At 40.4% G+C, this 15636-nt stretch overlaps 1 protein-coding gene across 3 annotated transcripts in view; it reads right to left on the bottom strand.

The window, feature by feature from the left end:
- LOC122551630 (sodium-driven chloride bicarbonate exchanger-like) overlaps positions 1 to 15636 on the bottom strand; it is a 270998-nt gene that overhangs the window by 92207 nt on the left and 163155 nt on the right. For all 3 annotated transcript variants that reach the window (XM_043693863.1, XM_043693862.1, XM_043693861.1), the window contains one exon: positions 3054 to 3200. In XM_043693863.1, coding sequence (XP_043549798.1) covers positions 3054 to 3200 — 147 coding nt within the window. The remainder of the gene's footprint in view (positions 1 to 3053; positions 3201 to 15636) is intronic.

The raw sequence follows: 15636 nt of genomic DNA, 5'->3' as shown, positions 1-15636 counted from the left end.
TATTCCAAAAGTGGCTGTAAATCTGAAGGTGGAAGGAAGAGAGAAACCTTCACAACAGTCTGCGCTAGGCCTTGGTTTTTTATAATTTCTATCAATTACTTAGATGAGGGGAGCAAATGGGCAGCAGCTATATTTGCAGATTAACCAAAGAAAGATGGAGAGGACATAAGGAAGTTGCATGTAGGTTTTGTGATTTAGCAAAAACATGGCCCTTTGAGTATAATTTGGGAAAGTGTGAAGGTCCTTACTTTGCCAAAAGGTATAAAAAAGCAGAGTTGTACCTAAAAGGAAAATAAATGCACAATTCCAAGGTGCAAACTATTCTAGTGAATCAGTCAGAATAGTAGCAGCTAACAAATTCAATCCTTTATTACAAGAGAAATTAAACATAAAAGCAAGGCAATTATGCTTCCGTTATGCATGGCATTGGTGAGACCACATCTCAAATACTGGGTGTATTTTTGGTCTCATGATTTAAGAAAGGATGTAAATGCATTTGAGGTGGTTCAGAGGAAATTTACTAGATTGATACCTGGAGTGAGTGAGCTGTTTTATAAGGAAAGGTCTGAAGAGCTGGGCTTGTTTCCACTAAAGTTTAAAAGACTGAGGGATGACTTGATTGAAATGGATATGGTCCTGAACCATCTTGACAAGGTAAATATTAAAATTATGTTTCTTCTTATGGATGAGTTTAGGGGGTACTGTTTCAAAGGCAGATGTCTTTCTTTTAGGACAGAGATTAGGAGGATCTTTTTTTCCCCAAGGTGCTGGAAATCTGCCTCAGAAGTCAGTGGTCAGGGTCATTGAATACTCTAAGTCGAGATAGACAGAGGATGGTTAGGCAAGGAAATCAAAGGTTGCGAGGGCAGATGGAAAAATGGAATATGAAATACAAACGTACCAGGCATAATCTTATTGATTAGTGGATCAGGTTCCATATAGAGTCATAGAGATGTGCAGTACAGAAACAAACCCTTCAATCCAACTCATCCATGCCGCCCAGATATCCTAAATAAATTTATCCCATTTGCCAGCATTTGGCCCATATCTCTTTAAACCCTTCATATTCATATACCCATTCAGATGCCTTTAAATGCTGTAATTGTACCAGCCTCCACCACTTCCTCTGGCAGCTCATTCCACACACACACACACACACACCACCTCCTGCAGAAAAAAGTTGCTCCTTAGGTCCCTTTTAAATCTTTATCCTCTTACCTTAAACCTATGCCTTCTAGTTTTGGATTCCCCCACCCTGGGGAAAAGACCTCATCTATTTACCCAATCCATACCTTTCATGATTTTATAAACCTCTATAAGGTCACCTCTCAGCCTCCAATGCTCCAGGGAAAATAGCCCAAGCCTGTTCAGCCTCTCCCTATAGCTCAAACCCTCCAACTCTGGCAACATCCTTGTAAATCTTTGCTGAACCCTTTCACAAGTTTCACAACATCCTTCCTGTAACAGGGAGACCAGAATTGCATGCAGTATTCCAAAATGACCTAACCAATGTCCTGTACAGCCACAACATGACCTCCCAACTCCAATATTCAATGCACTGACCAATAAAGGCAAGTATACCAAACGCCTTCTTCACTATCCTATCTACCTGTGACTCCACTTTCAAGGAACTATGAACCTACACTCCAAGATCTCTTTGTTCAACATTCCCCAAGATCTTACCATTAAGTGCATATTTATACTTGAATCAGAGGAAGCCTACACATGACTGTGATAGTTAAATAACAACAATTTAACACTGGGAGCATTGATACTGGTGTTAAGGAAAGTCCTTTCCCCTTTCTCAGGGGGAACTACTGCCTTGGAGAACTGCTGACCAACCAAAGACCAGCAGCTCTGCAGTGCCAGCTGCAACAGTTTTGAAATTTTTGTCAGTCCCTCCACAATGAGGGACTCAATTAAGTCTGTGGTCAGAAATGCAGGGATGATTTTGGCCAGAGTGGGTGCATTCAAAGAGCCCAGAGGACTAAAGAAGCAGGGGTCCTACCCATCACCCCTATCCCAAAACCAAACAGTTAGCTTCAATTGCACTAGACATCTTGCATGCATGGGTAAAATACCAACATTGGCACAAAGAGGTATTTAAAATGCCATTAATCGCTGGTTGAAACTGCAATTAGAATTTCTAAAAAATGTCAGCTAACACAAAGAATATTGCCAGAGCTTGATACAGGAAGAATGATTCTAACATTTTAAGGATAAGAACTGGGTGCATTTAACATTAGATTAGATTAGATTAGATTAGATTAGATTACTTACAGTGTGGAAACAGGCCCTTCGGCCCAACAAGTCCACACTGACCCGCCGAAGCGTAACCCACCCAGACCCATTCTCCTACATTTACCCCTTTACCTAACACTACGGGCAATTTAGCATGGCCAATCCACCTAACCTACACATTTTTTTTTGGATTGTGGGAGGTAACCGGAGCACCCGGAGGAAACCCACGCAGACACGGGGAGAATGTGTAAACTCCACACAGAGAGTTGCCTGAGGCGGGAATTGAACCCGGGTGTCTGGCGCTGTGAGGCAGCAGTGCTAACCACTGTGCCACCATGCCGCCCACATGGTGAAATGATAGCATATTCAGGCTTTCGTCTTTACATTGATGAGATTTAAAGCCTGTTATTATTCTTAGGTGTACATTCCACTTTAATTAGGATTGCTATTACACATAATTTACATTTGTATTCTGAATGAATATGCGTCATTAACCTTACAGCTCAGTCCTTAACAAAAAGATATTATGATTTAACCAGCAACTTCAATTGAGCTCTGTAATTTTACAGAGTGAGCCTTATCAATGGGTACGCATGAACCTATTCAGTTTTATAGGGTTAGCCATCGCAATATATTCCAACTTCAAACTGAATATCAGGAAAGTTAGGGAAGGGCAACAGAAATTTGCCTTGCTAGCAACACCATGAAAAGAATACACAATATTTTTGTTTGGTTAATATCATTTTTCAATAAAATCCCTGAGCAATATAGTAAGAGTTGTATTTGAGAACAATAACATGAAATACACACACCTGGGACGGTACACTTTTTGGTGGCTCTATTCGAATTGATGGATCCCACTCCCCTGGTGGCAAAACAGTTACTTGATCAAGAAATTCATCCACACCAGCAACTAAATCATTACGATCTTTTGCTTTGTATGCAACATCATGAAATACCTGCAACATAGTTTCAAAAACAAGAATCAATTATCCAGGGCTCTCTGTACACACCAATTAGCTGTAATTCAATGTTTGTGTTGCAGTACGCATCACTTATTCATTTTACTATTAATAGTATTACACATTTAGGGATAAGACTCCAACTAGAATAATCTTGCAGCTGAAAGAAACACATTAGCATGCAGTCTAAACGTGAAAAGCTTTTAAAATATGTAAAACGTAACACCTTTATCAGGATAAAGATGTCTTAATTTTAGATAATCTTAAATGTTTTTTTTTAAATTCTATACAAATTACGCATCTGTATGAATTAATTTAAATGTTACATTACTGCTGAACATAGAAACACCCAGGAACAGAAGAAAGTATCATTTTAATTTTTCCAACCAATGATTTAATATTTATTTAGTTATATACTCAATGCTTTCAAAATGAGCTGGAATACATGGTTTCAAATTTTGTCATTTTTGTAATTTTCTAATTGCAAAGGGACACTGAGAAAGAAAGCCGGCCCTTCCTGATTTGAAAGGAAACTTTTGTACATACTGCAATGCCAACTGATACCAGTTTATGTTTAGACAATTTACAACTATCATTCCCTTTCCTTAATTGGGCCAGCAAGACAGAAGAAAACCAATTAGTCTTAATGAGCAGAAACTTGTATCTTTATAGTTCATTATATGTTAACAATACAGTATAAATTAGACATTTTTACAAAATTGAGGAGTGCTGGCACAAAGGTTGGCCTCTTCAAACCCGAGGATAGTCTTTCTTCATGCTCCGAATACTCATGACATCATCAGACTGGCTGGAACTTAATGAAGTCTTCAGCATTAACCATTTCAGCAACTTTACCTTTTCAACAGCTCCCCAAGCTTTCTTTCCTCAGATTATATTTCTATATTTATAGATTCACAGATTCCATTGGGAGTTTTGCAATTCATTCGCAATGTGTTCTCAACAAACTTAAAAGATTGATTGGTATGGCTTGAGGAATTGACTTTGATTTCTATTCTTGACCCCCGCATGATCTCGAAATTCCCTCCACACTGAAGGACCTTTTATTGCTTGCACATCCTTTGCTAAGGATGTCATACCTGCTAAACCCATTAGTTGGTGCATTACTTAATCTGGATGATGCTCAATCTCCTGACTTTCTTTTTTAAGAGGAACTCATATCTGAATCAGGTAGCCCCATAATATCATCTGAGGATTGTTTAATCTTAGGAATTTCCTTCAAGGAAGATGGTTACTCTTTGCAAATATTTTTGCAGGAACCTGAATTTCTGCAGCAGGCAACCACTTCTTGATCATGTCTTGATTCTGAAGACAATGATCATCCCACCACAGTGTTGGCTCCCATGGAGTCATATGCATCCCATCTTAAGGAGATAAGGGTTATGGAGATAAGGCAGGAAGAGGATACTGATTAGGAATGATCAGCCATGATCATATTGAATGGCGGTGCAGGCTCGAAGGGCTGAATGGCCTACTCCTGCACCTATTGTCTATTGTCTATTATCTTCAATTGGAGCTGAAAATCTCTATTTTAAGTCTGCTTGTACATCCAAATTGAAGAATGTAAACTCTTTAGTTCAATTGTAGATTAGTTTGAAGATCCTCTCATGCTGTTGAACCCAACATGTTCACATCCTCTGTCATGCTACTGGACAATTGTTGCTGACTTACCTTTGATAATGCTTTCTTTGGAGATGAAGCATTGAAATACTCCTCATCATCTAACATCTTTTTTTTCCAATTATTAGAATTGTTTGTTAGGCTGCATTGATACCTGAACAGTTTCAGTTAAAACCTGATGAATGAACTCAAAGTGGGTTATACAGCCATTCTTCTTCACCTTGTCTGCATCATTTTGCAAACTTCGCTGATTTTTATTGTCTCAATTCCCTTCAGTGTTGATAGGAATGGCAATATTTCTGTCAATTCTGTGTACGTGCAGATTTTGATTCTATTGACAAAATGAAATAGTTCTCTTATATCACTACAGATAATCTCACTCAATTGTAGCTTCTTGTTGGGATGCATGCTCAATACTAAGGTTTCTAGATTTTAAACAACACACATATTCTCTACTTCCTGACACCCTTTGTGTTGCCAGAGTTGTGTTGTGTTGTAGCATACTTTTGACAACTATTCTAACTGGACCATGCAGATTAACTTCTATAGGTTGTTAACTTTGTTTCATCACCCATGGCAAATAATGTGACATGACAATGATGCTTGCTCCAGTTACAAGTTTAGAATTAATTAGATATCCATTGGCATAAACAGGCACTGTCAAACATTAATTGTTCAAATCATCAAATTCCCACAGGAACACATTGGATATCTTTTCTGATGCTGATGGCATTACCAATTAACATCTTTGAGTAGATATTTGACATTTTTGATGCTCTGTAACAATGCGCAACTTCAACAGGTTTACCAGATACGACTATAGTTTTAAAGATAAAGCATTCTTTTTAAAGAGCTGGGCACTGTGTGTGCCTGTGACCCTTCTGCATCCACAATGCTGACACTGATTCTTAGTATCTGCTGTCTGGCCTACTCTTTGTGTAGGTTTGTCACAGTTAAGAATTTTTCCTTACAAATTGAACAAGACACGTTGTTTTCCTGTAATAAGGTTATCCTTCTCCTCTCATAATTTTGCTGTGATTTTTCCTGCCTTCTATTTCTAGCACAATCTGAACAGCTTTCTCAATAGTCAAACCTTCTTAGGACTGTAATTAATCCGACCAAGACTCATCAATAATTCCGTTGATAATTCTAAAAAATAATTATAGGGAATTCTGATGTCAAAGGTCCATTGTCACAGTTTTTCGTTAATCTGTAGAGATCATTAAGGAACTGGTGTATAGTTTCCCTGAATGCTGAACACTTCTGTTAAATTTTGCCCTGTCAATTATTTTATTTTTTCTTAAAGCTTGTAGAATTTCATCAAATGTGTCTGTGCTTTTTTTTAATGCCTTAAACAACTGTAAATTATCAGCTGTAGGTCCGATTGAATACAATAGTGCACTTACTGGTTCAGCCTGTGTTATAGTGTGTAACTTGGAAGCAATTCTGTACCTTAATTGTTTTCTCTACGTATGTCCAACCCTGTGATCTTATTAGCTTGTTTCTAAAGTTAAATCTGCCAGGCAGTATTACTTTTGCCATTTCTTCCTAATGTGATTATTTATTTTTCTTACTTTAAAACTTTACTTTATCCCAATTTCACTTTCATTCATGGCTTTGAAGACATTTAATACTACAGTATATTAATGTGCTTTCATCACTCTGCCAAATATTTTTTTTACTTTTGCAGTATAGCAATGCTATTTACTTTCCTTGTCTTAAAGCTTCAAATTCTATAGTAAAGCAATGCTATATTTCAGTACTGTTTACCTGGGCTTTTCCCATGTTCTTGCAGTTAAAATAGAGAATTCCAGCCTCCTGCTGATAAAATGGAGATTACAGCTGATTTCCTGCCTCCTATAATTCAATAAGCAATGCCCATCTATTTCCATGACTTTCTCAAATAATGCCTGATAGCCTTAATAAATTCTTCCAGATGCAAGTACAGTTTAAATTATGGATCTCCTGCTTTTAATAGGAGCTGAACATTCTTCTTACTATGTTCTTTTGTTATATTCTGCCCATTTAGGCTTCTAAATTGCCCCTTTGTCACTCAATTCTGGTGTCATAGTGTTACCTATATCATGAGCTCAGTTTAAATTACTTCTATGGAAGATGATTTCCCTACAGTACCCATACCTCACGATGTCCACTCACCGTGGCAGCAATGCTCATTGTGAGCACTCCTTTTAAACTTATAGATTTCTCTGATTTTTCTGTGCTGTTACTTTAAAGTTCTCCCTTTACCCAGAAGGGATTCTTAGCTTTACTCAGAGACTCCATTCCTACTTATTCTTTAGCTAAACCTCTAATCAGGACTGAAGAGTCACTCTACTCGAAATATTAACTCGCTGCTTTCTTCTTGTAGATGCTGCCAGGCCTGCTGAATTTTCCCCAGCAATTTCTGCTTTGTTTCAGATCTCCAGCATCCGCATTCTTTATTTTAACTTTCATCAGGATTGCTCCTTCAGATCCTTGCTTCCCAATAGAATTTGTAACTGCTCCTTGTGACTAGCTTCTTCCTTACCCTGCCCTCTACCAGGTTTGAAATAAAAGGGTTTACTTCTGTACTGTTTGGAACCAGGTGGATCTTGTTGACTGTTATATCCTTGATTGGGGTTGTTAACCTTGGTCAATCAGGGAACCCTGGCTGGTTGATATAAACAGAGGATGCACTTTTGTATGTAACGGTATTGTCTAATGTACAAATGTCATTGTCACTGTCTTGTCATATGTGGAACTGGGATTTGAGGTTCCCTACAGTACCCATACCTCACGATGTCCACTCACCGTGGCAGCAATGCTCATTGTGAGCACTCCTTTTAAACTTATAGATTTCTCTGATTTTTCTGTGCTGTTACTTTAAAGTTCTCCCTTTACCCAGAAGGGATTCTTAGCTTTACTCAGAGACTCCATTCCTACTTGCTCTTTAGCTAAACCTCTAATCAGGACTGAAGAGTCACTCTACTTGAAATATTAACTCGCTGCTTTCTTCTTGTAGATGCTGCCAGGCCTGCTGAATCTTCCCCAGCAATTTCTGCTTTGTTTCAGATCTCCAGCATCCACAGTCTTTATTTTAACTTTCATCAGGATTGCTCCTTCAGATCCTTGCTTCCCAATAGAATTTGTAACTGCTCCTTGTGACTAGCTTCTTCCTTACCCTGCCCTCTACCAGGTTTGAAATAAAAGGGTTTACTTCTGTAGTGATTGGAACCAGATGGATCTTGTTGACTGTTATATCCTTGATTGGGGTTGTTAACCTTGGTCAATCAGGGAATCCTGGCTGGTTGATATAAACAGAGGATTCTATTACTTATTTGTTTTGTTTGGTTTAAACTGATAATTATAAGTTGCAAGTCTGTTTCCATATCCCATGGGAATTTTATTAACATGAGACTACACAATCACTTCAATTAGGACCTAAATTACCTCCATTAAGGAGGAGATATTTCCTCTTGGATTAAGAATCGGACTTGGGAGGTTAAGATGCTGTATATACTACTACAGTTTTGCTACATTACTGTAAAATATATTTTGGTCCATTTAAAGTGAACTGAATCAACTTTTCACTTTATAATGATTCAATTTAAGCCTGAGATTTTTTGTTAAATCTTGCTATGTATTGAATGTGAAAAGAATGCTAATTTTAGAAATTCATTAAAATATGGATTTATGTTAAAAAAAATAAACAGAGGATTCAGAATCTCCTCACTTCTGGGACTAACTCTGAGCTGGCTGATCCCAGTCAGTATACTGTTCACACGTAAATAAAGGGTGACCTGGTAACAGGATACCAGCGTCTCCACAGTTATTTCAACTTCTAAGGGCTGTTTCTCTCTTGTTGATCTTTCCACAGGCTTATCTGCAAGTTACTTGGCTGCCTGTGATTTTGTGAATTTTGTGATTTTATTCTTTCAGCAAACAATTGGAATTTCAGATATCTTCATTTTAAAAACAAAGTTGCTGGCTTTGATTGTATTCATACTTAGAACTAAGGTATTAATGCAGAAACATTTAATACTAGTTAAACAAAAAGGGCTAGTTCTACTTCAGAAGTAATTACAGTAACACTTCTAGAAAAGCAAACAACTAGCACTCACCTGGGGCAATCCAGGTGTGTGTCTTCAAATGTTCTGTTGAGCAATGTCTAAAGCTTCTCTTGTCACTCAATTTATCAGGAAAATTATCTCAATAATCAACAGAAGGTCTATTAAATATCCCTTAAGCACCTTAATAATTCTAATAAAACTGACTGTCACTTGATGAAAATATTTATAGACAGTGAAGAAACATGATACATTCACTGGAATTTCAAATTAGTTGGGGTTTGTATACTGGGCAATATCAAACCAATAGAAAGGGACAGGTATATACCACAGGGAGAAAGGCTATAGCTGGGAGAAAGGCAATTAAAATGTGATTAGGCAAGATTTAGGAAGTATAGGTCAGGGGAGGAAGCTGCAGGGGATGGGCACAATTGAAATGTGCACTTGTTCAAGGAACAGCTACTGCATGTCCTTGATAAATATGTACCAAGCAGGGAGGAAATGGTGGAGTAAGGGTGCTGTCGTTTACTAAAGAAATCAAATCCCTTGTCAAGAGGAAGTAGGCGGCTTATGTAAAGATGAGACATGAAGGCTCAGTTAGGGCTTTTGAGAGTTACAAGTTAGCCAGGAAGGACCTAAAGAGAGCACAAAGAAGAGCCAGAAGGGGACATGAGAAGTCTTTGACAGGTAGAATCAGGGAAAACCTTAAAGCTTTCTATAGGTATGCCAGGAATAAATGAATGACTCGAGTAAGATTAAGACCAGTCAAGGACAGTAAGGAGTTGTGTTTGGAGTCTGAGGAGATAGGAGAGATGCTAAATGAATATTTTTCATCAGTTCAAAGTTTGTGAGAAGATTTGTAGCTCGGGTGCTTGTTGTGGTGGTTCTGTTCGCCGAGCTGGGAATTTGTGTTGCAGATGTTTCGTCCCCTGTCTAGGTGACATTCTCAGTGCTTGGGATCCTCCCGTGAAGCGCTTCTGTGATGTTTCCTCCGGCATTTGTAGTTGGTGTTCATGGACACGGATCGTTAGCTGTCTTCCTGTTTGTCCTATGTAGTGTTTTGTGCAGTCCTTGCATGGGATTTTGTATACTATGTTGGTTTTGCTCATGCTGGGTATCGGGTCCTTTGTCCTGGTGAGTTGTTGTAGTAAATTTGTGGATGACACTAAGGCGGTAGAGTTTGAACAGTGCTGAAGGATGTTGCATATTACGGAGGGTCAGAAATAAGCTGCAGAGCTGGGCTGAGAGGTGGCAAATGGAATTTAATGTGGAAAAGTGTGAGGTGATTCACTTTGGAAGGAGTAATAGGAATGCAGAGTACTGGGCTAATGATAAGATTCTTGATAGTGTAGGTGAACAGAGAGATCTCGGTGTAGGTGTACATAAATCTCTGAAAGTTACCATCCACGTTGATAGGGCTGTGAAGAAGGCATACGGTGTAATAGCTTTTATTGGTAGAGGGTTTGAATTTCAGAGCCATGAGGTCATGTTGCAGCTACACAAAACTCTGGTGCGGTTGCTCTTGGAGTATTGTGTACAGTTCTGTTCGCCACATTACAGGAAGAATGTGGAAGCATTGGAAAGGGTGCAGAGGACATTTACCAGGATGATTGTATTTTCCTCCTGCTAGTGTGTTATTAGTTAAATAATCATCTCAATGTGTAACAGCATTCATTGCACATACTGCCTTGCAGTCAAACGTGCAGTTATTTCTGAATCAGTCAATGCATTCCTGTGGACGGCTGACAGAATTGAAGAACTTTTATGCACTGGTGTGATTGAGTGTGGTGGAGAAAGTGAATAGTGATCATGGTGGATGGGGTACCAATCAAATTGGCTGTATTGTCCTGGATCATTTGGAATCTCTTGTGTGTTGCTGGAGCTGCACTCGTCCAGTAGATGGCAGACAGGCTTTGGAAGTCAGGAGGACAGTTCTTCACCCCAAAATTTGAAGCCTTTAACTCGCTCTTGAATCATTTTTGTGATTGGTCCAATTGATAGTGGAGGAATAGTGGATGGCAATGCCATGGCAAGAAAAATAAATTGTTTATCACACCCTAAAGATGCTTGATAAATCTGAAAAAAACTACTTTCATCTTGTTTCAGATTTATGACTATATTATAGTAAAGAATACTTCAAAATGGAATGGCTGCCACATTAGTCCTACAAAGCAGCTTTACAATTACTCTACATTATCGGAGATTGTACATATAGGCACACATACAGCTGAATCTTATAATCTGTTGGCTATATCTGAGTTGTATTAAGCTTTTGAGGGGTTTCTGCCGCAAGGCTTCATTACTGCCTCACCATATCTTACCAAACTCACCACATTAACTATCTCATTGCCCCTATGGCATCCCTCAGATCTGAATCAACCTTACTACATGCTGTCCTCTGAACAACTCGCCACTCAGCTCATATCCAAGAATTCACCAGCTTCTCTTGTGCATGCGACATCTTCAAAAGGCCACTTTGCATCCAGATAAGCACAATCAGTCTGGAGCTGCCTTGCACAGTCCTTGTCATATGCCTCAGACATGGCAGAGGGAAGTCAGTGCCCAGCTCTGCCAAGCCTGGATGTCCTGCTGGCTGACCTGGTGCAAAGGCAGGTCTTCTGCTTCCTTATGAGCAGTAGTGGTAGCCACAACATCAGGCCATACCAGCCTGGTCCAAAGTTGCCATGCAAGGTAAAGCACTTTCATTCTTTTGGAGGAATACATAACACCGCAAGAAGAAGTTCATTGACCTTGTCCACTCTGCAAGCATAAGTGTCATTATCATTTTTCCGATATCTCACACTCACTCTATCTGTGCTTCTCTATCTATCTCCCACTGAGGCTTGTGTTCTACCGCTCTCACTATTGCCAGTAACATCGGCCCTCACTCATCGTCACCCACCCTAATCCCTGACACTACTAACTCTGTATGTCCTTTGGGCTGCCCAATCACTAACTCTGTATGTCCTCTGGGCTGCCCAATCACTCACTTGTTACACCTACTCACCTGCAACCAGATTAGCAGCTGTGCCACTCACTCTCATATCCCTTTGTACCTAACTTTCTTTCATTACAAGAGGAAAGGAGCTACCATTAGTGCAGAAAGACACAAGACAGGTGGTGGGCTCTCCCTTAAATGGAAAGCAACTTGCCTCTGACCATCTTGAGTGGCAGACATGACATTTCCACGCTCCTGAATTGGTATCAGGGCCTGTCCTTGATTTACTATGCTAGGAACTCCTGAAAGAAGGCTGTTCCCCTTGACCTGACTGAGGATTGCTGACAACCATGACATGCCTCCAGTCTCAGCTATAAATGACCAGACAAGACAAAAGTAATATGTGCGCAGTATCTCTGGTGGACAGGAAAAGGCACAAAAATACAAGGCAACGCAAGGCAAGGAGTTCAAGTCAGCAATGCTGTGGACATTCGGATGGGCTCAGAGTGAAGGACTGCTTTGATAGCAAGCAAAGAGCTAGGAGATGCATCCTGGTCCTGTCCATAAGCACGCTCTTACAGCAGGATTACAATGATAATTATCATAACAGTCCTAGGTGAAGTACAGAAGCATCTTTGAGTGGATCGGAGATATGCTATGAAGCTTCTTACAGGCTGGTATACAAGTCATTCTGCTATATCACTTGTTTCGTCAGCGCAAATTGGCGACTATGTGATTGACAATTTGTGGACAATGTTTATAGAATGCAAACTTTCCACTCAACAGGTATAGTGATTTTCTATTAGTGATCTCCTATAGTGCGATTTTCTATAGCAGTTTTCCGTACTGGAATTTTCTATAGCATGAGTTCACAGAGGAACACAACAGTTGCGTTATAGCAGAACAACCTGTATGTCCGATGCCAAAGTCCATGGGCATGAGGTATGTGTGGTTTATGTCCATGGAACATGCACTGAAATGTTGGTACTCAATATCCAACATGGAGGCCTATAGAGAAAACATCAAGCTGAACTTGCCAGGTCCTACAGTAGCTTCCAGGCTGTTTCCTTGACATTTAGTTGAGGGTGGCAAGACAGAAATCTGAATTTTAATGAGGCATGCTGAGCCATCAACAAGGTGCTTAAAAAGTAATAATCCCCTTAATTGACAATTCGCCGCTATCTGTTGAGATACTCACCATGCCACTTGTGAAAAGCATAAAAGATGAAGCAAGATGCCCCCAACATTGCTACCAAACTTGAAATAGCCCATATCAAACCTTAGCAAAATTCTGCAATAATCACGGAAGCATGATGTCTGTTTAACTCTTTCCCATCTACATTCTCTTCAAATTTCCAGTATCTGTTTAGTTCTCTGCTTGTGTAACAAGGTAGAGCACAAAGTGGAGAGCAGATCAGAACAGGACAGGGTGAAGATTGTCTGGATACATTAAAGATCTATTCCTGCAAATGAGAAAGGTATGGCATACACATCGAGATCTCCCTAGATGAGAAGGGGTGGAAATTATGCTAAACAAGAAAGTGCTGCTTATGAGAGAGCGTGGTTGAAGAATTAGACAAAATGCTTTGCATTCAACTTTATTAATGATGGAAATGTTACCCAGGCAATGGGGAAAGAGGAGGAATTTAAGTCACAGGGAGAGATTACAATTAATAAGGAGGTGGTGTTGGATTGGCTACCAGTACTTAAAATAGACAAGGCCCCGGACCCAACGAGATACCATTCAAAGATAAAAACCAAAAGCACTGCAAATGCTGAAAGTCAGAGACAAAATAGAAATTGATGGAAAAGCTCATCTGTGAAGAGAAATCAGAGTTAACATTTTGGGTCTGAGGAAGGGTCACTCTTGGAAGAAGTGATCACGTTTGGTTGAATTTAGAATACAGATGGAGAATGTGAAGATAAAATCCAATTCCAAGGTCCTACACTTAAACAAGGGAGACTACAAAAGAGTGAGGGAGGACCTGGCTAAAGTCGACTGGAAACAAAGATTTTATGGTGGGACAGTTGATGAGCATTGGAGGACTTCCAAAGCAATTTTTTGAAGTGCACAGAAAAAGTATATTCCAGTGAAAAAGGGTAATCTGTCACGTGTGTCTAAGGAAATAAGGGAGGCTATCAAATTGAAAGAGAAGGCATACAAAGTGGCCAAGGACAGCATGAAACTAGAAGATTGGGAAAAATTTAAAGGTCAACAAAAAGCCACAGAAAGAGCTATAAAGAAAAGTAACGGGCGGCACGGTGGCACAGTGGTTAGCACTGCTGCCTCACAGCACCAGAGACCCAGGTTCAATTCCCACCTCAGGCGACTGACTGTGTGGAGTTTGCACATTCTCCCCGTGTCTGCGTGGGTTTCCTCCGGGTGCTCCGGTTTCCTCCCACAGTCCAAAGATGTGCAGGTCAGGTGAATTGGCCATGCTAAATTGCCCGAAGTGTTAGTAAGGGGTAGATGTATGGGTGGGTTGCGCTTCGGCGGGGCGGTGTGGACTTGTTGGGCCGAAGGGCCTGTTTCCACACTGTAAGTAATCTAAAGAACATGAGAGAAAAAAAAAACTAGCACATAATATAAAGACAGATACCAAAAGTTTCGATATGTATACAAAATGAAAAAGAATGGCTAAAGTAAACGGTGGTCCTTTAGAGGATGAGAAGGGGCATTTAGTTAAGAGATATGATGATATCGCCAAGGCATTGAACAGGTATTTTGTGTCAGTCTTCACTGTGGAGGACACTAATAACATGCCAGTAATTGACAGAGACGATGGTAGGTGAGGCCCTGGAAACAAGCATTATTACAGAAGAGGTAGTGTTGGGCAAGTTTATGGAGCTAAGGATAGATAAGTCTCCTGGCCCTGGTGCAATGCATCCCGACGGTACTAAAAGAGATGGCGGGAGAAATAGCAAGTGCACTTGCAATTGTTTTCCAAAATTTGCTGGATTCTGTGGCAGTTCCAGCAGATTCAAAAACAGCACATGTGACACCACTGTTTAAAAAAGGAGGTAGACAAAAGATGGGCAATTATAGACTAGTTAACTTAAACTCTGTAGTAGGGAAGATGGACCTCTCCATCTCCATTAATGACGACCGACTTGACACCAACATTTTTTACAAACCCACCGACTCCCACAGCTACCTGGATTACACTTCTTCCCACCCTACCTCCTGCAAAAATGCCATCCCGTATTCCCAATTCCTCTGCCTCCGCCGTATCTGCTCCCAGGAGGACCAGTTCCACCACAGAACACACCAGATGGCCTTCTTCTTTAGAGACTGCAATTTCCCTTCCCATGTGGTTAAAGATGCCCTCCAACACATATCGTCCACATCCCGCACCCCACCCCTCCAACCGTAACAAGGATAGAATGCCCCTGGTGCTCACCTCCACCGTACCAACCTTTGCATAAACCAAATCACCTGCCAACATTTCTGCCACTTCCAAACAGACCCCACCACCATGGATATATTTCCCTCCCTACCCCTTTCCGCCTTCCGTAAAGACCGTTCCCTCCGTGACTACATGGTCAGGTCAATGCCACCGCAGGAATTGCAAAACCTGCGCCCACACCTCCTCCCAAGGCCCTAAAGGAGTCTTCCACATCCATCAAAGTTTTACCTGCACATCCACCAATATCATTTATTGTATCTGTTCCTCCCGATGTGGTCTCCTCTACATTGGGGAGACTGGACGCCTCCTAGAAGAGTACTTTAGACAACATCTCTGGGACACCCGCACCAATCAACCACACCGCCCTGTGGCCCAACATTTCAACTCCCACTCCCACTCAGCCA

Source organism: Chiloscyllium plagiosum, chromosome 7 (genome assembly GCF_004010195.1).
Source record: "Chiloscyllium plagiosum isolate BGI_BamShark_2017 chromosome 7, ASM401019v2, whole genome shotgun sequence".
Taxonomy (NCBI): domain Eukaryota; kingdom Metazoa; phylum Chordata; class Chondrichthyes; order Orectolobiformes; family Hemiscylliidae; genus Chiloscyllium; species Chiloscyllium plagiosum.
The sequence above is the reverse complement of the archived record's forward strand: the minus strand, read 5'-3'. Positions and strand labels throughout refer to the sequence as shown.